The 23309-nt window shown below is 48.6% G+C and overlaps 1 protein-coding gene across 1 annotated transcript in view; it reads left to right on the top strand.

Moving 5' to 3' along the window:
- The window catches only part of LOC125640974 (proton-coupled amino acid transporter 1), a 48970-nt gene extending 34231 nt beyond the window's left edge, over positions 1 to 14739 (top strand). Inside the window, exon 11 of the mRNA XM_048860209.2 lies at positions 9139 to 14739. Coding sequence (XP_048716166.1) covers positions 9139 to 9398 — 260 coding nt within the window. The 3' untranslated portion in view covers positions 9399 to 14739. The remainder of the gene's footprint in view (positions 1 to 9138) is intronic.
- Positions 14740 to 23309: the final 8570 nt, after the last annotated feature.

Raw genomic sequence — 23309 nt, 5'->3', positions numbered from 1 at the left:
GGCTACCTCTCAGTGCAAGGCAACACAGATTCAGAGGCTGACGGGACCTAGAGCCAGTTGTGGACTGGGGAGCTCTTGGTGGAGGGCCTTTGCCTAAGGAGCGCTCTGCCACAGATTTTGCTGAGCTTGGATCACGCCAGAGGATGAAGCAAGTCATGCTTCTGTATGCAGGTCTTCTCCGAAAGACTGGAAGCCGCCAAATAGCCTTCCATGCTGGGGGTGCAGGGGCTATGCTGCTAATAAGACTGTTCCAGTGCTGTCCTCTTGTATTATCTTAGATACCACAGTGGTGAGCAACAGACGAAGAACCTGGGCACCAAGAAATTCTCACCAGGTTGGGTTTGTGTGGGGCCTGTGTTGATAGGATCAAACGGAGTTACTGAATCAGTGAGAATTGCTGTGTAGATGGTCCGTATGCATGGCTGACGCCAGAGCCTTTCTCTGATGCCAAGGGGGATGGATGCAGGGGGAACCCATCAGTGCCACCCCCTTTCCAAACAACTCATGGCCAGTAAGTACTACAAATAAACCACAACTTCAATTTTCCTGCATCCAGAGTTTGTACTAACAGTAGTATCTACTACTAGAAATGGACTCCCCGAGCGGATACATCAAGAGGCTGGGAAAGAACAAAGGGTTAAAGGAGATGGGTTTTGGTAGCCATCCGTGTGTGACTGCAGCGAGCCCACAGATGGTGGATTAAAAATAGTCCCAGATGTGCTAAGGGGACAGGCATGGATTCCTTTGTCACGCATATCCCTGCTGGGTTTGTGCACTCAGAGGGGAGTGAGATCACGGGTTCTCAGAGGATAAAAGCCATTAAGTGGTTGGCATGAATATTCATTGGAATGATCTCATGACCTTGGACTAAGCCTCTGTCAGAGCTTCGGTGGCCCAAGAGAGGGTGCAGTTTGGATTTGTTTTAGCTTAGCACTTCTAAACCTACACCGTTAAAAGCCCTTTGAATTAATATCTGTGGAAAGCTCAATGGTTGTCCCCTGAGGCTGAGGGACTGCAGCCGGTGATTTATTTTTGCTGCTTGTTTTCAGTGGGGTTTTAATTGTGTTTACTTTGAACCACCACAATTGAAGGAGTCGTAGGGGACACACGATAGCATGTTTTGCAGCCCGTTACTCTGCTTGCCCTGCGAGTTGTCTCTGTAGGGTTGTGCCCTTTGGAGCCAGGAGATGGGGGGGAATATTTTGACTGGGGGAAGGAGAGATGAGAGAGAGGAAAATGAGGTGCAAAAGTGTCTGGCTCCTGTTATTCCTCAGCATCCCTCCCTTCCATCTCGCTCACACCCTTAACTTGAGCCAGACCTGAGCAAGTGCCATACTTGAGTTAAGCAGTGGAGCAGGGCAGCCCCCTCTTTAAACTGCAGCATTGGAGTGCGGAGCTTTTATCAAGAGGTGAAGCCTCTTTCCATGGAGCTTTGTAAGTGATCCAGGCTTCCTTCACTCCCTTGCCGTGGCCCGATGGCCAGCTGTTCCTGGAAGCAGCTCAGTGGCAGTGAAATATCTGCTTCCGTGTAGCAGCCAGTATCTCAGTACCATCACTCTGTCCGGTGTAGTGTTTGGGCCACTTCTGAGCCTGCTTTTGAGGCCTGGGAGCCAAAGACCTGAGTTCTAATCTTGACACTGATGCTAACCAGCCTTCCTGACAAGGTGGTTCACCTTGAGGTGAAAAGGACTGTGTACATTCTGAGAGGCTGCATCTGCCATCAGTTATGGCTACAGTTCCTGTTGACTTCAGTGGGAGCTACACCCTGTAACTGAGGGCAGAGTTGGGCCCCAGTATTGTCAGAACACTTCAGTTTTTAAGATCTACAGCCATGTGGTTTTTTCCCCCCCAGTGTAAAATATCCAGGCTTTTAAGGTTCTCTGTTTACCCCCTGCCAATAATATTTGGGTGCAAAACCATCAAAAGTGGGAAAACCAAGATTTCTCCCTTTCTCCTTGGCACAATTGTAGGCCTTTCTTGCTTTGTGGCTTTAATGTGCATAAATGAGAAGCTGATGATGGCAGCAAGACTGTGCGGGTCTGTTCTCCATTAACCCCACAGCTCTCAGTCCAGCTGAACTGTGGCAAACCGCGGTGTTGGGATAGGGACAAAAAGGCCCATGGAAGACTGCAGTGAGACTATCAAACCCCGTTGAATTAGTTACCTGAGTCAGGATTTTGAATCCAGCAGGTGTTGTGACAACAAATTGCCCATGCACACAATTCCTTAGATTGAGGCAGATTCTAACATGGTCCTCATGGACGGCCAGTAGCTCTTGTAAAGGAAGATCTGGAGGTGATAGAAGACACAGTTGCAAAAGTGCCCTCAGTCTAGCTGTTGAGATCTTTCAATGCCCGAGAGCTCTTCACGAAGAGCTTTTCTTGCACTACGGCCCCTTCTCTCAGCTATTGTTGCTACTGGAGAGAAGAATGGGGAGGGGGACATTGATTCTGGCAGAGTTATTACACTGAATCCTTTCCATTTGAAATGCCAGTTCCACGTCTGCAGGTTGCCCCTTGTGCTACTCAAATGAGCATCTTGATCCTGTGATCAGAGGAATAACGTCCAATCATCTGTGGCTGTCTTGTGCAAGCAGCAACCTGCTTACAGAGGCTAATTTACTAGCTTTAGACACGAAAGTTCAGTGCCCAGATGTCTGTCTAGAGCAAAGTGCAGGACTCCAGGCAGACAGAGCTGGGGTAGTAATATAGGAAAAGTTACACAGAATGCTACAAGGCCATAAATTGCTCAAAGGTGCCCCCTGTTGGCGTTGGAGGATGCTGCATTATGAACAGGTTGTAGCAGGAATCTCACTCCAGCACTCAAAGGGTGAGCTGCTTGCTGGCTTGATTGTGATCCTCTCTCCTATCCTCGTTGCTTCTTAATCCGTGAACGGGTGGCCTCCTTTGCTAGGTACTGCATGCCTCCTAGCGGGCTGGCTCCTGCTACCTGGCATGCAAAACGCCTCATTGAGGAAAGCACTGTAATGTGCCAGAACCCTGGTGCCTACGCTGCTTTTTCCAGCCGGTGGAGTGAGTTGTGATTACTTGCTCCAAACCATAAGAGCCATAGTCCTCTGTGCCTCTGATCAGTCTGAGACAACTGTCCGCTCCGGTGCTCCTGGGCTTTCCAGGGAGACTTGCAGCAGAACAGGGAAGACCAGACTTGACACCAAGCCCTGGGCTACACTACAGACGTATGTTGGCATAACTGCATTGCTCAGGGGTGTGGAAAATCCCCGCCCCCCCCCCCCCCCCCCCGCTGATGCACTTATACCGGCTGAACTCCTGGTGTAGACAGCACTATATCGACGGGAGGGCTTCTCCTGTCACCATAGCTACTGCCTCTCTGGGAGGTGGAGTTCCTACCCCGATGGGAGAAGCTCTCCTGTCTGCATAAATAGCATCTTCACTAAGTGCCACAGCAGCTCAATGCCGTATGGGGTAGACAAACCCTGAGACTACTTCCCCGCCCCTTTCGCATAGGCTCCAAAGACAGCCAGGAGCACACATCGGATTTGTTTTCTCCTCAGGTCACCTTTACAGCGGACAGGGGTAGGATGAGCTCGGCATCCAGTCGGTCTCGCGCTGCTGTAACCTTACTCGGAGACTGACCGCAGCACACAGCTGCAAAATCCTATGCTACAGCAGGTCCTGCGCTGTCTAAGCAGAGCGGGGCCACAGAAGGGCAAGTTGGCCTTAACTTAGGAGTTGCTGCCTGTGTTGTGACACGTTGTGTTTAATTCCAGCAAAACTCGATTGAGAACAGATTTCTGCTGCAACCCCTCAGCCCTTCCCTGAGGTTCCACCGTGGCCAGTCTTGAGCTAACCAGCCAGGCTTGCCGGTGCTGTTGAATTAGATGGCTGTTAGTTTCAAGGCCCTGATCTTGTGACGTGATTAGAAAGCTCTGTCAGAGGCGCTAACCTAAGCAAGTTGCTTGCAGCGGCGGCCGTGTACTTCGCTGACTGAGTGTCACGGGGCAGCGTAGCCACCGAACTAGGTGTGTCAGAACCTGCGGCTCCAGTGGCTGTCATAGAGTTGAGTTGCCATCTTACCTGGCTGCCCCTAGCCCTCACACTGGAGCTGTGTTGGCAGAATGACCCCTGGACTGAAGACCTTGTTGTCGGGGGTGCTGTGATGCAAGCTGAACAGAGCCACGTTTCTTTCCAGGCACATTTCTTGTTCCGTTGCACAAGAGATCTGTTTTCTGGTGACCCATATTAAAATAAATAAGCTCTGGGTGCAAAAATGCAATGTTTTTTTCCTATATCCTGGGCTCGAGGAGTTGGATTCTCCCCCCCCCCCCCCCCCGAGTGTGTAGCAGACAGTATTTTTTTTTGACAGGCCGTGTTTTCAAAGCAATCAACCAATTTCCTTTTCTCTGTGGTGATTATGCTTTGAAGTGCCCTACTTCCATTGCCGAGAATCTTTTTTTTGTTGTGCAGAATCCGGTTGCCTTCGTCCTTAAGGTTTTGTGTACTGAAAAGCCTTAACAATGCCATTGAGCACCAAAGATGAAGAGGGCTGCCCACCTTGTCTTTTCCTTTCTTAATAAGTTAGCTGTCTGGGGCTTTGGCCCTTACAATTTTTTTAAATTGATTTATTTTATTGAACTGCTGTCTGTGGTACTTATCCGGCCCCACTACTGTAGTGTTGGAGTGCCTCAGTCTTTAATGCACTAATCTTCACAACAGTCCTGTGAGGGAGGTAAGTGGTGGTATTACCATTTTGCGGATGGGAAGCTGAGGCATTATAAAGCTAAGTGACTCGCCCAAGGTCACACAGGACATCTGTGGCGGAGCAGTGGATTGTACTCTGCTCTCTAGTGTCCCAGTCTAGTGCCCTAACTACTGGGCCATCTCTCTTCAGTGTTGTAGGGTCATCATTCTGTTTAGGATTACAAAGAGTGAAGCAGCATACACCCAGGCTAATGCGGCTGGCAGCTGAGAGAACATCCCACAACTAGCTTGGAGTTTCTCTCTCTCTCTTTCTGTGTAGCAGGGCATGTGTCACACCCAGGGCCCAATATACAACTTCAGTAATGGAAATCATTAGGGGCAGTCAAACCAGGGTTAGTATTTTCTGTAAGTGTTGAAGCTGGAGTGTGTGAGGGGGGAGACAGATTTTTTTCGTTTGAAACTATCCATGGAATCTTGTGGGTTTTTACTAAATAAAACTATGGCTTGAAACAAAATTTGAGGGTTGTCTTTTTCTCATCTCACCCCAACTGGAAGAGTAGGGGGACATTGGGGAGCTCGGGGGCAGAGAATCCCAGATTCTCCACTTTTTTTTTCAGTTGTCAGTCTAGTGTTTTCAGTCTTCAAAATTTTCACCAAAACAAATTTTCCACAATTTTTGTCCTGATCAAAAAGCCATGTGTTGCTGGGTAAGACTTCAACAAAAAACTTTCAACCAGTTCAACAAATCATATCAAGAGCTTCACCCACCAAATTAATGGCCTGGGGTTGGGGTGTGTGCCATCTTGGAAAAACTTCTCCTCGACAACTGAATAAATTCAAAATAATGAACCTGGCACTGTTTTGGGGGCACTTGTAGGGTCAAACAAAAAAAACTAGGCCATCTGTGGGGTTTTTTTTTAAGGAATTTCTTAACTCTAAAAACCTCTCTAGATGTATTGATAGGCTCATCTGTGCTGGTGTCATTTCCGAAGGTAAGCAAAAAAAATCTCTTTGCTCTATTCTGACGCAGCGGGATACAACTTTTCCCCTTCCTCCTCTTTGTGGTTCAAGGGGTTTTGGATTTATGGGGTCGGAGCTCACGGAGTCGATGGTTTAAACCGTGGTATGAAACGCAGAGATGTTCTGGTGGCTATGATGGAGCACTGGAATGGCCTGAGACACTGGGAAAGTGGGGAGAGGCGGAGATGGATGTGAGGAGTCTCATGACAGCATATGGCTGGCAGGGCCTTTTGTCGGACCAGAGTCTCGGAAGTTGTTCACATTTCTGGAAGTGGAGTCTATTGGCTGTCACCCTGACTGACTTGCCGTCATGTGCTCCTTTCTTCGCTGTGATGATGGCCCTTCGGCACTGGTGCCAGAAGATGGGCACCGACCTCTGTTTTAATTTACACCTTTTTGGGGTAGAGCAGGGTGCTAGGTGGTTTTTTCTGGGCGGTTACTGTCTGGGTGAACAATGTGAATTGTGCAGGAATGCTGGGACTGCTGATAGAGTTCAGTTGGGCCGAAAGGCCTTGGCCCGGCAGCAGGGTCCTTGTTTCGGTCATTATCAGGGAGGTCAGTGTTTAACAACTCAGCAGGCCAAGTGGTAAAGTCCGAGGCAGTGCAGTCCAGCTTCCTCTGCTGCCTTTGACGTCATTTCCTGCTCTGTGTTGTTCCCACCTCTCTGCCTCAGGCTCTGTGCAGTCACCCTCCTCTCCTCCCTCTTGTTGGCACATACGTTTTCTGTCTTCTAAGTGAGGGCTGAGCCGGAGCTGTGACCCTCATTCATGGTTGTATGAAGATGGCCAGGAGAAGCATCCTGTAGTAAATGCCCTTCACTGCTAGCTGATCAAGTCAGGAGGTTCCTCATGAAAATGAGACACGTGTGGCGAATGTCTGCATGTTTCTAACTACCAACAAGCCCTTAGGTGGGAAGAGTTGAAGTTGCCATGCCATGTGTGACACCACAGTTACCTTCAGTAGCAAGAGAATGGTTCCACTAATTCAGGACTGATTTGGGTGGGGGATTAAGGAGAGAGCTGCTGTTTCAACACAATATTGGACACACGTGTTGGCGAATAGAGAAAACACCTGGCCAAGGAACATGCTCGTTTTTTCTTTCAGGTTTTGTTCTAGTGTAAAAATTCCCCCTCTAATGGTCCAAATTCACTTTTTAAAGCATCATGTTCTTGATACATATTGCCTTGATCATTGCTAATTATCACAGTGCTTATTGGCAACTGGAATGCTATGAAGGCCTATTTAACCCTCCCTCTGCCCTAAGAGATCAGTGTCCCTCGAAAATCCTCTTTATTGCTCTTATGGTCCCCGCAACCACAGATCTGAGCACGTGTTACGCAGCCAACCCTGCTGGTGTTGGTCCTAATCTGAAGCATGGGTTCCTGACATTGGGCATGTAGATCTGAGTTTAACCCCCTGATTTTGAAAATTGGGTCCTTACTTGGCAGTGGGGGGGACATGACTCTGGATTAGCTGGAAAGCTCCATTTGTGTGCAGCATAACAAAGGTCTTGGTGTCCCTGTGCAGCAGGTGCAGCTGCTTACCTGCGGTAAGCACATACCACCTGGTTTGTGTGCTGGCTCCCTGTCCCTCGCCAGATGCAGCCCAAGGCCTTGGCAGGCTTGTAAAGGCCCAGATTTTCCCAAGGCTTGTTTATCCGTTAGTGCCTAGCTCTGCTTTCTGTCACTGCTGTTAAGATTGGTTGGGGGCCCTGGCTGTCAGGCCCTGTGTGTGCCTGGTTTTCTCACTCCCCTCTGTAGCCTGTTGGAGCCAGAGTCCAGCAGACCTCCAGGGCATGATGCAAAAGGCCTGGGTCTTTAGCAACAAACTGGTTTTAGCTCTTGTTCTCAGGGGATGTGCCTGCTGTCTATAAGTGGATGTCTCACTGCCACAACCATGGGCCCTATAGAAATAAGTTAAATGAGCCTCCTCCTCATAAAACTGAAGCTCTGCAAGTAGCCCAGTCCTATTGCCATGGTGCCATTAACGACTCTCACTACAAAATGCATTTTCCAAATAGCGATCTGAACTCCTCCTGTCCAGTGGGCTGCTCCTTCTGCTTTCCTCATCCCTCCCTTGCTTCACCCTAACCAGTGAACCTCTGTTCCACAGGCAGCCCTTGAATGTGTAAATGTTTGACTGGTGAGAGTGCTGGGTCACTGCTCCCCTCCTCCATTGCAAGCTGCCCTGTGCACTAATGATCCAGCCTCTATCTTCTCTCCACCTTCCCTCAGAGGCAACAGAACCCATGGCAGGTGGGGAGGGTTACGTTGGCAGTAGAGGGGGCCTAAGCTTAAACTCTAAAATAACTTGCCCCTGTATGCCCAGCCTTGTCCAGGGAGTCCAGAGACAGCGGATGAGGCTTGGGAATCTGTGGCTTATTCCTTTGTACTGGGCTGCTGTCTGACACGTCCTGTTGCTCTGAAGGAACCTACCCTCTGCTGAAGAGCAGTATTCCCCATTGCAAGGAGACACTCACCCCTCGGGCTGCTGGCCTTTCTGTGGCCTAGCCAGCTGGGAGCACGACACCCTTCTGACTCCTGCTCAAACAAGACACCTCAGTCTGGTGGCCACTGATGGGACCCCATGCTCCCCAGACTGAAGGGGAGAGGGCATGACCATGTGTCGGTGTTCTTCTGGGAAAAGATAATGGCCACGGTTCTTGGGACCGTGAACCTGACTGATTCCCGGAGTGAAGCTGCCACTGTGGGGATTTCTGATGCGTTTCTCATCATTTAATGATATGTGAGTCCAGGAATGATGGTGCCGGATCCCTGTGCACGATGGCTCTCCGTGGAACCCTAGTGCACTCCTGGAGGAGTTGTTCCCCCTCTTCTTCCCCCCCCCCCATCTGGTCACAGTCTCTCTAGCCAATCTTGTGTGCACACTGGGGCAAGGTGGAGCTCCAAATGGCCTCTAAATACCGAGCACCAAGGGGCTGTTCCGGAAGACCAACCCCTGAAAAGCTCCTGCTTGCTTTGGTTAATGACACCAGCACCTGTCATCTGTAGCTCTCTCCGCTTTAGACAAGTGCTATCTCCAGAGAGAATCTCACTTGCCCAGGTTACAGTGACTCAATTGGCAGAGCCAGGAGTAAAGCCCAGGGCTTCGGAGTGCCCTATCCAACAGACAATCCCGCCTTGGGGGTGGGGGAAGTTGTGCCTGGATTGGGTTGTTCTGTACCCTAGATGTGTGTTGTCACTTTAACAGACTTTGAGGAGGGAGGCGGGAAGAGACACCCAGGCTGCTGGCTTCCAGCAAAGCTTCATTTGGTTGGTGGGCAGAGGCAGAGATCTAACCCATGGGACCATACACCGACCCCTGCTGCCTCATTCACCTTATGCTGTGATGGCCTGTCTGTTCCCACCTGCTCAGAGGAGAGTGGTCCCTCTCCAGGTGCCAGTACTAACAGCCCTGTATTTCTCTCTCCCTCTCCCAGGTCTGCTGGCAATCCTGATCCCCCGCCTGGACATCGTCATCTCTCTGGTGGGCTCTGTGAGCAGCAGTGCTCTCGCCCTCATCATCCCTCCCCTGCTGGAGATCACCACCTATTACGCCGACGGCATCCACCCCGTCACCATCGCCAAAGACTTCCTGATCAGCATCCTGGGCTTGGCGGGGTTTGTGGTGGGCACCTACGAGTCCCTTTGGGCGCTGGCCACACCCCCCATTGCCAACACCACCAGAGCCTTGGTCTAGTGACCCCTTTTCCTTCCCTCGCTCCACCCCAGCAGCGCCATACAGCCTCTTGGCAGCTCACTGGGTTTTCATCAGGGTCGAGGCAGTGACTCTCCCTTCCTTCTCTTTAAATGTATTTGTCCAGGTAAAGTGAGGGTGAGTGCACAACTGGAAAAGACAGGACCCCGATTCCCATTCCCTTTCCCTCTCCTCTTCGTCTGCAGTTCCCACTTTGGGGGGGGTCTCATTGCTTGGCTCTGGGAGCCCTGCAGAGATGACTTGCGGCCCCTGGTTGGGATGGAGTGCCTTCCTTTGCTCCACCGGGATCCTTCTGGCAGATTAAGGTGACATACCTACAGGTGCCAAGGTACTTCAGTTTTAAGTGGACATGCTTCTAGACTATAGAGTACCAAGGGGAGGGAAGAAATCCTTGGGCTCTTTCAGGGATCTAGATGACTGCTTCATAGCTCAGGGTACCTCTACCCTTCCCAAACTCCCCTCTGCCCAGAAAAAGAGAATCTCTGACTCTTTTCTGGTGCCAACCCTTTTTTTTTTTTTCAGCACTTTAATTCATGGCAACAGAGCAACTCCAGCCAGTGAGTGACACATTAGAGCCCTCATCCTTCAGAGCTGTAGAACCTGGAAAATTACAGTGGCAACAAGGGGAAAAGGGAGCAGGAAACTGCACAATGAGAGACAATCTCTTTCGTGCACTGACCTGGCAGGCTGATAGTCACAGCCCGGTTTGACACTCGCCGTGTGTAAGGCGGGCCTCGGTGGGTAGAGCGCTCTCTAGCTTGAGGAGCCAAACACATAAGTATTAGATGGCATTGTTTATTGGAATCCACGTTACAAACCCATCTGTCTGGGCCTTTTTCAGCCTAGATCCCTGCCACACTCCATCTCAGGCTCCGTCCATTCTAGGTTGCATGGGATGAGGCAAGTCTGTGTGTGTGTTTGGGTTTCAGAGAAGAGTTGGGGGATTGTGCTAAATCCCTGACTTAAGTTTAGTTGTCTTTTTTTTTTCCTTTGTAGACTCTGTATAAACTATGTGGGGTTTATCGAAAGCATTAGGAACAAGGTACGCACGGAGCAGCCTGTGATGGTGTCTGGGAGCTTCACTTCCTTGCTGAGGCAGTTATTTTATTCTTGAACTAGGAGCCCAATTTCCTTTACCCCTTTCTTTCAAAAAAGGGCATGGGACAGGGATGTCCCCTTGCCAGTACTTCTTTAAGCTCACTCCACCTCACCCTGGAACGCTCCCTGCCTACAAGGGATGTCTTGTGTTTACACCCACCGTAGCTATGCCCCTGCTGGGTGGTGCTACCTCACTGTTTGTTATAAATCACTGATAGCACAAATGCTGAATCATGACAATGAGAACCGAAGGCAAATTGTTATAAAGAACCTGCGTTTCTCTTTTCTTCCCCTGCTGGATCTATCCTTTGTTCTCCAGCTAGTTAAGTGGGGGTCCCACTGCTTGCTAGGTAGGAAGAAGCGTTATCTGTTTTATCCACTTGGTTTGATTAGTGAGGGAAGGGAGCTGTCTCTTTCGTGTTTCTCTTTCATTCATTTCCCTTTACTTTGCGCTGGATCTCTAGGCAGCGATAAGCTGTTTAAAGCTTTGTCATTGTCATGCTTTGGTGAGGCGTGGCTTGACACGACACCCTCTCTCATATTCCTGTGGCTTGTAACAGTTTGTCAATGACCAAAGGACTAGAGTAAGCAATCCATGGATATAGATACAGAGTTTGACTTAAAAATCTCTTCCTTCTGGTTAGCGTAAGAGGAGGGGATCACTAAGTGTGAATGAAAGTGCTAATGAAGGGAGTGTTCGTAAAGCGATGGCTGGAAATCCAATAGCGTCCCAGCATACGCTTTCAGCACACATCCAGGACTACTTTGTAGTGATTGTTTTTTGTAATTTAGTTTTTTACATTGATTTTTTTTTAAAGGCGCTGCCAACACTCCAGCAGGATGGTTTGTTAATCTCGTGTCTAAAAGTAAGCACAATCTGAAAGGGCTTTGGGCTGAATTTATTTATTTGCTACGGTGGGGCAAGTAGGGCCAATGTATATTCATCTTGAAATCAAAGCTTGGAAGCCAAACTTGCAGCGGGTGATCAGCAGAGGTTTGTTCCCAAAGCCCTGTGCTGAATATGAATGGTCTGAAGGGAGGGTTGATGCTGTCTCTAAACCATCCAAAACCTCTGAGCTCTTGGACTAGTGTAGCAATGGAAAGATCAGTCTATACAATGGCTGGAGCATTTCATTTAATTAGAACAGGAGCAGGGTTTGATTTCCCCTTGGCCACAAAGTGGCTGTCTTAAGTAACTAGCAGGGCCTAGCCGCAAGTCTCTGCAGCCCTAACACAGGCCTGGAAGTGGAGTCTGTGCACATGTGAAATGGCAGGATGGCATTTTCAGGCAGGTTTTTTTTAATGGCAATTCCAAAACATGGCAGGCAGGTCCTGCTCCACCCAAGAGGTTGGGTCGTGAATACCTGACCCTGAGGGCTTTACTGGAAGATGTCGATTTATGCTGTGGCCATACCAAGGGTTGGTTTTAAAGGGTACCCTGGTAAATGGAGTTATTGTGCTTTTGCATTTCCCAAAAGCTGCTTCTGTCTCCAGGAGCCCTCAGGGAGATGTTCAGGAAGCAATTGTGGACCTACATTGTCTGTGCTGCTCTCTCCATGTACATTCCTAACACAGATGTTTTCATTAAATGGAGAATTCACTTCCTTCATCAGCTCCTGTTATGCAGGTTGTTTCCTGAAGCAAACAAACTCTTAGCAGAACATTAAGTTCATATTTCCTTGAAAACAGCCTGACCAAAACAATGCATATCGGCATCTCTCCAGACCCTGGCATGGGCCAAGCTTCTTTCCCACTCTCTAGTACCTCTCCTTCAAAGCCTCAAAGTGTGTCCTCTCCAGGGGCACACCTTTCCTTTAGAGATCCCCTCTCCCACCCCGCAGATACCCTGCTATCTCTGCAGCCCCAGTGCAGTCAACAGACTCTAGGAACAAGTTCCATCTGGGCCAAGAGCCAGCCCTGGTTTCAGCAAGGAATACTGTGACTGGTTTGAACTGAGCTTGGGGAAATGTAGGCAAATTTGGTGTGCTGGCTTCTTGTTTCCGACACGGAAACAGTGGGGCTTACCGTTCTTTGGGGTTTTAGACCTTTTTTGAGAGAAGACAAAATGCCAGGATGAGAAGCTATCTGGAGATGAGCTTCAATACATAAACTTCACTCAGATCCCTCCTATTGTATGTAAGTAGCCTCTTTCCCCACGATGCAGTCATAGTATAGAAATTGCATTCAGTTCAGCATCGGGTGCATACGTTATCTATACCAGTGTGCCCAGGCCTGGTGTCTTCCTGCAAGATTTTCAGGCCAGTTGTACGGTGATGTAGCTTTTTTTAGCTGCAGGTAGCTATATCTTATGCTCCTTTACATTTTTACTGCCACTCTCATCATTGGGGTGGCTGCATCTGCAAAACAAAACCTGCTCCATCTGCAGCCTTCGTGCTGAAGGTCATAGCAAGCCCAGCCGCCAGTGAGGGCTTGTTACTGTTTACTTAGGTGAAGCTCTTGAGTTGCCAGTTGATATCTAGCTGGAGTGTCCCTTTAAGACCAAGGACCTGATCCTGCTGTCGCTTGCTTTGGTGTAAATTGCAAGTAATTGCGCTGAGATCAGTGTGAACGAGATCAGGATCAGCAGACCCCTATTTCCGGGAACTGCACTGGGGAACGGCGCTTGACGTGCATACTACATATGGAAAGAGTGCAATGTAAAAGATCATTTTATATTGACTCCTATAGAACTTACTCTGGTGTCTGATTTCATTACTGACATGCAACTCACTGAGCCTCACCTTTTCTACCCAGCATCATTGCATGCTGGAGTCTTGGAACAGTTTCTCTTGGCTTCATGGCTTTGTCTTCTGCGTGATGGAAAGTTGGCAGCAATTGATAGCCACTACCTCCTGTTATCAGCCAGGCTCTCCTTGCCAGCCAGCGTAAGGATTATTCCATCTAATGGAACACTAATGTGTGTGTTGCTCCCCCTGCCACTCCCACCCATCCACGTATGCTGCTCTTGGCCTCTACACAGTCCTGATTGACCGTGGAGGGGTGTCTCTTCTCCATTTCCCCAGGTAGAAGTGACCGTTCAAGTTAACCCCAGCACTCCATCAACCTCCCCTCCCTTGCTCCATGTAAAATACTAATGTCAGAATTATTGCTAATGGGACATAAACTATAAGTTATGGCCCCCAACAGTATGTGTCCTCTTCCCCCACCTCCATTTAAAAGCTGTTTCTACTGTCAGCCCTGAGCTGATACAGCACTGTACAGCTCCGGGGGCTGGCTCAGTGGGCACTCTTGCACAGAACACAACATAGATTAAATATAACTTTGCAGAGCACTTGGATAACACGGGATTATTTGCTCTCTGAATATTAGCAGCTTGCTGCTGGTTCAGAAGAGGGGGAAAACGGTTTTGTTTGTACTAACTGTCTTGGCCATATGATCATGTTTAGAGAGATATTACAGAAGTGGCCACATCTACTTTTGGAGCCCCTGGTTGCATTTTACATGCATATCATGCTGTCCCTCTAGCTTGGGTGTGGTACCACATCTCCAATCAAGGGAATGAAAAGGGGATTTCATGGCAGAGTAGAGGGAAAGAGTGCATGACATGCCCATCTGCAATGGTAAAGAAACCCAGGACAAAATTCCACTTTAGATCTACTCCTGGGTAACAGGAGTAACTCCATTCATAGTCAATGGATTTACCCCTGATGAGAACAACACTTGGTCCCTGGTGTTTAGAATGAATGGTTGGCATGGCAGTTCAAGTAACTGTGAATTTAGACTGTAATCAGTGCTGAAGTCCTCGCATTTGAGGTGCTTGTAGATTCCTATGATCAGGACAACATTATTCAAAATTTTTTGACTAGCTTAAATGTTGGGCCTTTCAGCTATATTTAAATGAAAATAAAGGGGTGGGGAACAGGGTGCATTTAGCTGGGGTTACACTTATCCATGGAATGACTGAATAATTGCGGAGCGAAGTGTAATGTGACATAAGGTAGTCACAGCCAGCATTGGTCTGGATGATCCGTGAGACCTACCATTTGACTTCCACGTTGTCAGCAGGTCAGTGACCAGGAAAAGCGTGTGTATAAATATATCTAATCTGTCGATGTATTTTTTTTGTGCCAGCATGTATGTGTACTGCCAGCACACAGTATGTATATCTGCCCAGTGAAAGAACTGATTTGTATTTGGTGTTGTACCCGGATCATGTATTCTGTTGTTTTATTCAATAAATAAGGTCTATTTTTATTTTATTAAAGGCTTCCATGATGCGATTTTTATACTCAACTTTATTTTTTAGATGTTGGATAAATTTTACCCTTTTGGGTTAAATGTCCATAGTTACCAGCTGTGATCATTTATATGTAACAAGTAGGCTATTCTTAATTATTTAACGCTGTTAAATATTGTTTGGCACCCAAAATGTGCAAGGTGCTTTATCAGTTACCTTAAGCCATGGGTCCCGGCCCCAAAGGGCTAGGCATGTAAACGATGAAATGCCTGTCAGGTCCAGGAGCTGAGGTCAGGAACTGAGAGTCGGTTATCAGGAATCAGGCCTGTTAAGGATCAGAGGACAGGAGCAGTTAGCACTTGGTGATCAGGGTGGAGCCCAATTGTACAGATGACTTCCTGTTCCTTCTTCTGACTTAAGTAGGTGGGGGAGAAGGCCAATCAAGACCTCTGGTGTTCCACCAATCAGGGCCCAGGGGTGGAGTCTTTTAGCTGATGCTATTAAGCTGTTGGGTGGAGCGTTGACCCTCAGGAACCTTGTGGGCCTGGGTTTTAGACACGTGGGTCATGACGATGACGCAGGAAGGGAAAAACAAAAGAGAAGGCAGCTGGCAGGGGAATAAGGGTATGGAGGTTGCAGGTGCAACATAAAATGAACAAGTCTGACTGGTTCTAAAGTATCCCAGATTTGTGCAAATTGCTTACTTCTTCCCTGACCAGGAAAGGAGAGGTCATGATGACTATAAATCTGTATTGTGGGAGAAGGGGTTTCAAAGCCACCAGGGGAAATAGCTGTCCAGCTCCCATGTATTTCTCATTGACCCAGACACCTGATTGCCATGAGCTTTGAAAATTGATGCCTACAACTCCTACCTCTCTCCTCCCTTCCCTCCTAGCACTTTCTAATATGTTGCTTTTGAGAGAGAGCGAAGCCAGCCCATCTGCAGCGGGCATGCAGACTCTGTAATCCCTCTGTTCCAAGCACTGTATCGAAACGTGTAGACTTCTACGGCATAGGAGAATTCACAGGGCTTGATCTGCAAGAAATTATACTCCCTCAATGGGAGATGGTCGGGAGTGGATTATTGAATAGGTGCAGCTTGGTGCACCCAAGAGATGCAAATGGGAGCAACAGAAACTGCTAATTTTACTGGGCAGTATGCTAAACAAATGCTTTATTAAAATACCCCAGCCTGTTTGCCCTTATATGGCAAGCATGACCTTCCTTTTTATTTTCTTCCAAGGGACTTGTTATGCTGGGGAATTGCAAGCAAGGACTATCATTTGACATTGTGTCAGCGAGTGGTGAGCACCGAATGCTAAGTTGTGTTTAACACTGTTACCATAACTCCACAATGTCGCTTCCCAGTGTAGACAAGCATTCAGCCAAAGAGGAGGGAAGTGCAAAGGGTTCAACAGTCTGTGCTGGAAGGATAAGCTACACAGTACACCCAGTGAATTGATTTTGCACTTGTATAGTACTTCCCCTTCCAAACACCAATGAACTAACATGCCAGTTAATTCATATATCCCCATTTTACGGGTGGGAAAACTGAGGCAGGGAGAAATTAAGTGATTTGCTCAAGGTCATGTAGGAAGTTGCAGCAGAGCTGTCACTAGGACTTAAGCGTCCTGGCTCCTCCTTTTGTGCCTGCGCCATAAAATGATTTTTCCTCTCTAGTAAACGGCCCAACTTACTAGTATTCAGTTTTACATTTTCTGTTTCTACTGTAATAAGTTCTGACCATCACCTCACTTTATAACCTCCTTGTAAGAACAGTGACTAAAATGATGCCTTAATTCTGCATCTGTGTGGAAGACCTGGGTTTGTTCCTTTCGCTGTCTAGTGTTGGTCAAAATGTTTTCCTACAGGGATTGCAGGAAAGCCAGCTGTGTTCTATTAGCCTCCTGCATGATCAACATAATTGCTGCCTAAATGCTTGTTACAGAATCTTTACTGCTGGTCCCTGTGTGCAAAGCAGAAGCAGAAGTTTGATCTTCAATTAGCAGGTCAAGCTTGTGGCTCCAATGGTTGTGACTTATCAATTGAAATTAACTTGCTCTTCCCATCAGTGACGGAAGAGACCTGTGCGGACGCAAAACTCCTATCCGCATTCATCCGCTGTCTGAAACAGTCTGCACACATAAAGCAGATATCCGCAGATTTGCAGGGCTCTAAGTATGGGACATATCAACCTTTCTACAGTACAGACAGGGTGTTTTCTTTCTAAACTGCAGATGGAGCTACGGGTTTTCAGAAAGTATCAATATAATCAGGAAAGGTCTGTAGATCCACCTCCTGTATATATGAGTCTGTCTATGGCCACCTGGATGCATAGTTGTACCCGATCCACCCAACAGAGTGATATGACTCACCGAGTAACTGATATTCAACCTGTACTCTCTGATAGTTACTCATTTGGAAAGTACAGCAACAAGGTTGTAACTTGAATTAGCTTCAGGTACTGCTGAATAATTAATTCATCATGATGATGATACTAATTCATGTTGCTGCTGTATGTCATTATCAGGGCCATTTGGAAAATCAACTCTCAAGAAATGAGTCTCTGCGTTTGAAAGATGCTTGGCTTCTAAGCATAAGAAATCATCCATAATGGATGGAAGGCCTGAGCATTGGGAATGTATGACCCCAGGAACAGGATCAAAGTGGCTCCAGCCTGGAAGTTTAGAGCAGCTCAGGACCTTACTCCAGTTCTGAGAGCCCATCCTGCCCTAACAACAGCTCCTGCATCAGTGGCCATCTCTGGTGGAAGGGGAAAAGGGGCAGACAAGAATGCAGCCTGGGAAACTGTGCTACAAAAGAGCTCTCCGAAGATACAACTGGCAGTTTGGGCACCTAACTGCCCTTTGTGCTGTTTCCAAATCAATCCATTGTGTGAGTTGCACCATTCCTGTGAATCCAGCAGCTGTTTGGGTAGTGGGAGAAGAGGGAACCTCCTTGCACCGCATTGAGTGAACCTGGCATTTGGAGGATAACCTCTTCAGTCAGCTGATGAAGTTCAGAGTACCCAACCCAAATCCATGAATAGAGTGGGGTCAGTTTTGCCTTTGGAGAAAGGGGAGGGATAATCTCCAAGTTCAACAGAGTGAATTCTGCATTGTGAAGGAGGAGAGTCCACTAGTGACTTGTCCTGTCTGCTACTTACTGGAGCAAGACAAAGATGCTACCCTCTTGAACAAGCTCAGTATTAGTGCAGCGATTATAAGTCTCCAGTGTTTACATGAGCCAGATAATCCGTTTGAAGCCAGCCCCTGGCACGAAGTGCATTCAGCAGTGTTTCTCAACCTATTTACCATTGTGGGACGTAGGTTGAGACCTACTGCCCCAGACGCACGCCGGCCCGCCCAGCCCTACGCTGCTAGCACGCCCCTTCTCCTCAGGGGCAGAACTGCACCATGTGCCACACTGCCCTGCCGACTCCCTGTGCCTAGCGACCCCTCCCTGCTAATCCCTCCCCCAATGCCCAGAGACCTCTCCACCGAGCAGGGCCGGCAGCTGGGACCCCAGGTGCAGGGCCAGGAGTGGAGCCCTAGGTAAAACCTGGGGCTGCTGCAGCATGTCCCCACACCCCTAGTTCCTGCACCAATGCTGCCCAGCGCCCTCACCAAATCCCCCACTTCCCAGCAAACCCCCCTCCCCCCCAAAAAAACCTCCCCAGAGACTCTTTCTCCTGCACCCTGCCCAGCCCTGCTGCTGGTAGGAGCGCTCCAGCAGGACTGTCTGACACCGTCTGCCCCTCAGCCAGCCCTGCCCCCTGCCAGACAGGAGCAGCAAATTTTGAATATTTTTTGGCGCACAGCTGCAGCCCAGCTGTGTGCTAACTGGGCTGCGGGTTGAGAACCACTGGTATACAGTATGGCCATTGCTCTCACCAGCAGATTTCAATTACACGTCCTTCTCTCGCACTACTTCGTAGTTTGAGCATGCATCTAGTGAAGCAGCTGCAACCCTAGGCCGAGCCGCGTTCAGACTGACTGCAAATTAATACATCTCATTTTCTTCAAGGCCAACTTACCAGTACTAGAGCACTTCTAACTCTCTCTGGTTTTACTAATTTAAGGGCCTTTTCATTTAAGTGCTGGGTGTCCACAGCATGCATTGCAGTCGCTCGGCTGAGCTTGCTTCATTCTGTTTGTTACCTCTACGCGCTTTATTGAAAGTTTAAGGAGAGAGCTGATCTTTTCCCCCCCATGCAATGGGTTGCCAACTTCCGAATCGCACAAAACCGAACACCCTTGCCCCGCCCCTTCTCCAAGGCCCCACCCCCGTCATTCCATCCCCCGTCCCTCCGTCGCTCGCTCTCCCCCACCCTCGCTCGCTCATTTTCACCAGGCTGAGGAGGGTCCCTTTTCGACTGGGTGTTCCGGTTGAAAACCGGACACCTGGCAACCTTTACACGAGTCACGGCAAATGTGCTGTGGGTCAAGGAAAAAAGCCAGGAGTCCATTACAAAATAAAGAATTTATAATATAAGAGCCCACAAAATCTGTTCATTTAATTCACAATATTCCACTAGCAGCTTCTTAAGAAATAAATCCCCCCACCTTGAGGTGAGAAGGCTTTTAATTGAAACCCTTAGCTAAAATCTAGAGCTCTAGGTCTTAATCTAGGCTGAGGTCCTAACTCAAATTAAGCTTCTGAAACTGGGATGGGCTCCCAGAACTGGAGCAAGGTCCTGAGCTGTGCTAAATTTCCAGGCTGGACCAAGTGGCTGAGCTGTCACATGCCAGGCTGGAGTGAGTTCCAGACTATGCTAAAGGACTGGAATAGACGTCTGACGAAACTGAGCTCCCACACTGCAGTGAGGTATTCAGGGCTGGAATTCATCGTAATAGGTTTTAGCCAATCAGCCCCCCCCACGTGACCCAAAAATGGAATGTCACGGCCAGCTGCAAACACAGGGGTCTCGTCCAGCTCCAAAGGAAACTCCACCGTTATGTTACCCCATGATAGCAATTCCAAAGACTTCATTAGTTCAAGATCAGAGTATCTCGAAAGAGGAAACCATCCCCGCAGTTGGGTTCTGCTTCACGGTATCTCCCTGAGCTTCAATAAGGAATTTTATTACAGATCATAGTTGTTACCAATTTGATCCTTTCACAGGCTGTCCCCTTGGGCCTTTGCCCTCTCTCCAATGGCTTGCAATGTCAGTTTTATTTCATGAGCTTTAATAAGTCTTTTAAAGACACCTACAAAATACACTCAGGCAATAGCTCCCATCATTGCGAGAGCATGGGTATTAAGGATTTTTTGTACACTATTGTACAATAGTCTGCCAGATGCATTCCAGGTTGCAGTCTCTTTCTAAGCATCTGACATCAGTGACTAAAGTCTGATCCAGGGTAGGAAATTTTGGTCTTATGTCTTCTCTTTCCAGCCACTTTGAGGGCGGCAAAGTAGAGTTTTGTCACAGCTTGACTTTTAATTCTTAGGAAGGTCAGACTTCTAATTGTAAAAAGAAAAGGAGGACTTGTGGCACCTTAGAGACTACCCAATTTATTTGAGCATAAGCTTTTGTGAGCTACCGCTCACTTCATCGGATGCATTCAGTGGAAAATACAGTGAGGAGATTTATATACACACAGAACATGAAAAAATGGGTGTTATACACACTGTAAGGAGAGTGACATCACCGCTGAGGAGACGTGGCCTCCCTGTGGTTCGTGACACCGCACCTCATAATTCAAGGTTGTGAGAGAGCCTGTTGGATACGTTCCTGGAACACGTCTCCTTCTATCACCATCCCCAAGTGCAGGCATTATGTTTTAACTGGAATTTTCCAAAGCACTTCAGGCACTTTTGAACGTCAACTGTCATAAAAGGCTGGAAATTGATCCTCGCATTTTATTAACTATTATTTGCTATCTGGAATTCACAGGGCAGTCAGTCACTGCTGATTGAAGTTGGCAAATGGCAATAAAACTCACTAACACCCCATTTCTGGGGCATTAGCATGTTAGCAATCACGGGGGGGAGCCTTTTTTAAAGAGATCAACCAAGATCAGGTATTCTCTGTGGATGACTGCTGACTCCTGCTCTCTCCTGAAGCAGGTGTGTGTGTCTCTTATGCTGCATACGTGGGTGTGCACCTGTAGAACAATGCCTGTTAAATCCTATCTGTCTCTACCTCTGCTCCTTGTCCTCCTCCCTAACACACTTAGTCCCTTTGATTTCCGTGGGACTGCTCCCACAGTAAGCCTGTACTCAATGTGAGAATTGCAGAATCTGGGTCTTATTTATAGGTGGCGCAGGTAGAGACACCCATAATTAGGGTTTCCTGGTACTTCCCATCATAAGCCCCTGTTTCCAGAGGTTTATAACTTTGTCCAATTTTACCCACTGGGGCTGAAGTTTTCCATGCTGGGTGTTTGCCTCAAGGCTGATGTGTTCTGAAAATTTCAACCACACCAGTTGTATTGAGACTGGATAAAAAATACATTCTGCCAGGTTAAAAAAAATATTCTTAACTGTCGTGTTGAGAAGCCCTCGCACCGCTGCGCTTGAGAGCAGGGACTTGAAAATGGGCAGGAGTGTGTCACCAGGGCATCAGGGGGGTGCCTTTTACTGTTCCCATAAGAAAACGCCCACATTCGGCCAAGTTATGAGCCTTTGCATAATCTGCTCACACGTAGGCCATGAAGGCTTGTTAAAGCTTCACAGCTAAAATCTCCAAACCTTCCACCTGCCCTGGGCCCGTTCCAGCCCCTGCACACTCTGACGGGGTGACTGAACTGTTCATGGGCCCTCCTCCCAGAGTGACGGCACGTGCTCCACCCCAGGCTGCAGGGCTCCTTGTAATAGCTCATCCTGGGCTGCTGTGTTACTGGGAACCTTGTCTCTCTGTGCTGGTGCCCTGGCGGGTAGTGGAAAAAGAGGAGACAGTGACTCAAATGCAGAGGGGTGGGGGAAGGAGACATAACGGCAGGAGCAGAGGGAGGCAGAAGATGGAACAGGGACAGGGACAGGGAGGGAGGGGGTTGGGGACAGAAGCTGAGGATGGGGGGGTGATATGAGAAGAGGGGGAAACATGGGCGGGAGATAGGGAAGGAGGCAGACAGGAGCAAAATGTAGTGAGAGGAGAGGAGAGGAGGAGGGATACAAGCATAAGGGAACAGGGCAGAAGAATCTATTACCACTAGAGAACATTCCCACAGAACCTGGAGTGGAATCCATTATTCCGGAGTGCCTGCATTCCTGTCCTGTCTAGTAAATAGCTACGTGTGTTTCTCCATCCCCCTCCAGTAGCAGGTCAATATAGAAGATAACTTTCTACTGCTACCAATTACTCTGTTGGTTCAAGCAGTGGTAGAGGACTATGCTGTGAATCTACAGAGCCCAAGCCTGCAAATGACTCAGGGTGGGCTCCATGTGGTGAACATTTTGTTTTTTCCATGCAAAGTTTTTTTTTAAAAAGATAGGAAATTACATCCAAAAACTGAATTAAAAGGGGATTAAGGTTGCAAAGCCAAGCACTGAAAAGTTAGGAACCGTCAGAATTCAGGGTGCTTGTGTAACCTTCGTTTTGCCCCCTTAAGCATATGCATTATCATACCGTCTGGACAGACATGATCATGCACTGGTTTTCCTTGCCAAACCCTGCCTCAGTCAGCGCTGCGGGGAGGCAGGCTCCATCTGCATAGATGCTCCTGGAGAACAGCTGCCCTTTCTCCCCCACATCCAGGATATGCAGAGGAGTGGTGCTGCAACTGGGCTAAGTCCCTCTGGGGCAGTTCCCAGCTCTGTTAACTCTCCACCTGATGGCAGCATGGAATTACAGGAGACTGTTCTCCTCAGTCTCCTTCCCCTTTGACCTCAAGCAGAGCCCCTTATGGGTGAGGTGCTGGGTTTGCTGCAGCTCCCCTTATTTCTCTGACCTTTGGCCTTTGCTGAATTTGATCCTGCCTGTTCCCGGTGCCTGTCACGCGGACCCTTCCTTCCTCAGGCTGGCATGAAGGTGGGGAAAGAGAGAGGGCAGCTGCACCAGAATGATGCTAATGCACGAGGTCTGTGCGTCCCAGTTGTAAGCGTGTGACATGCCCACGGAAGACCACAGAATGCCCTGGCACGCTTGGCCGCTGTCACCGAGTGTGGAGTACCCAGGGGCAGCCAGGAATGAGGGTCTAAGGGGCTCAGATCCACGTTTGTCTTCTTCAGAAACACACTTGCTGCTCAATGTCTTTCCCCAGTGCATTCTGGGTCACGGAGGATGGTGAGGACAGGTGTTTTCCTGCTCTCTGAGTGCAGGCCTGGGAGGGAGACGCTGCCCTGTGGAGCTCATGCTGGGTAGGGCAGATGATTTCAAGCCCCTGAGAGAGCTCCTCCCTCCACTGAAAACATGGAGCAGGGCTTTCCAGGCTGCTTTCTTCTACCCCTCTGGGGCACAGGATTTGCAGCTAGGCATCTGAGCGCCATCCCACCCCTTGCTGGAGCTGTATGGGAGAGCACCAGGTGGAGGAGTTTGCCAGCACAACCCTTTGAACTGGAAGATCCCAGGCAGCAAGTGAACCAGGTAGGAAGTGGGGCCTCTGGGGGATGCTTTTGGCCCATGGGGGAGGGCTCTTCTGCCCAGCAGGAGG

The sequence above is a fragment of the Caretta caretta genome, chromosome 8 (assembly GCF_965140235.1).
Source record: "Caretta caretta isolate rCarCar2 chromosome 8, rCarCar1.hap1, whole genome shotgun sequence".
Taxonomy (NCBI): Eukaryota; Metazoa; Chordata; order Testudines; family Cheloniidae; genus Caretta; species Caretta caretta.
This window is presented reverse-complemented; position numbering and strand designations above follow the sequence as displayed.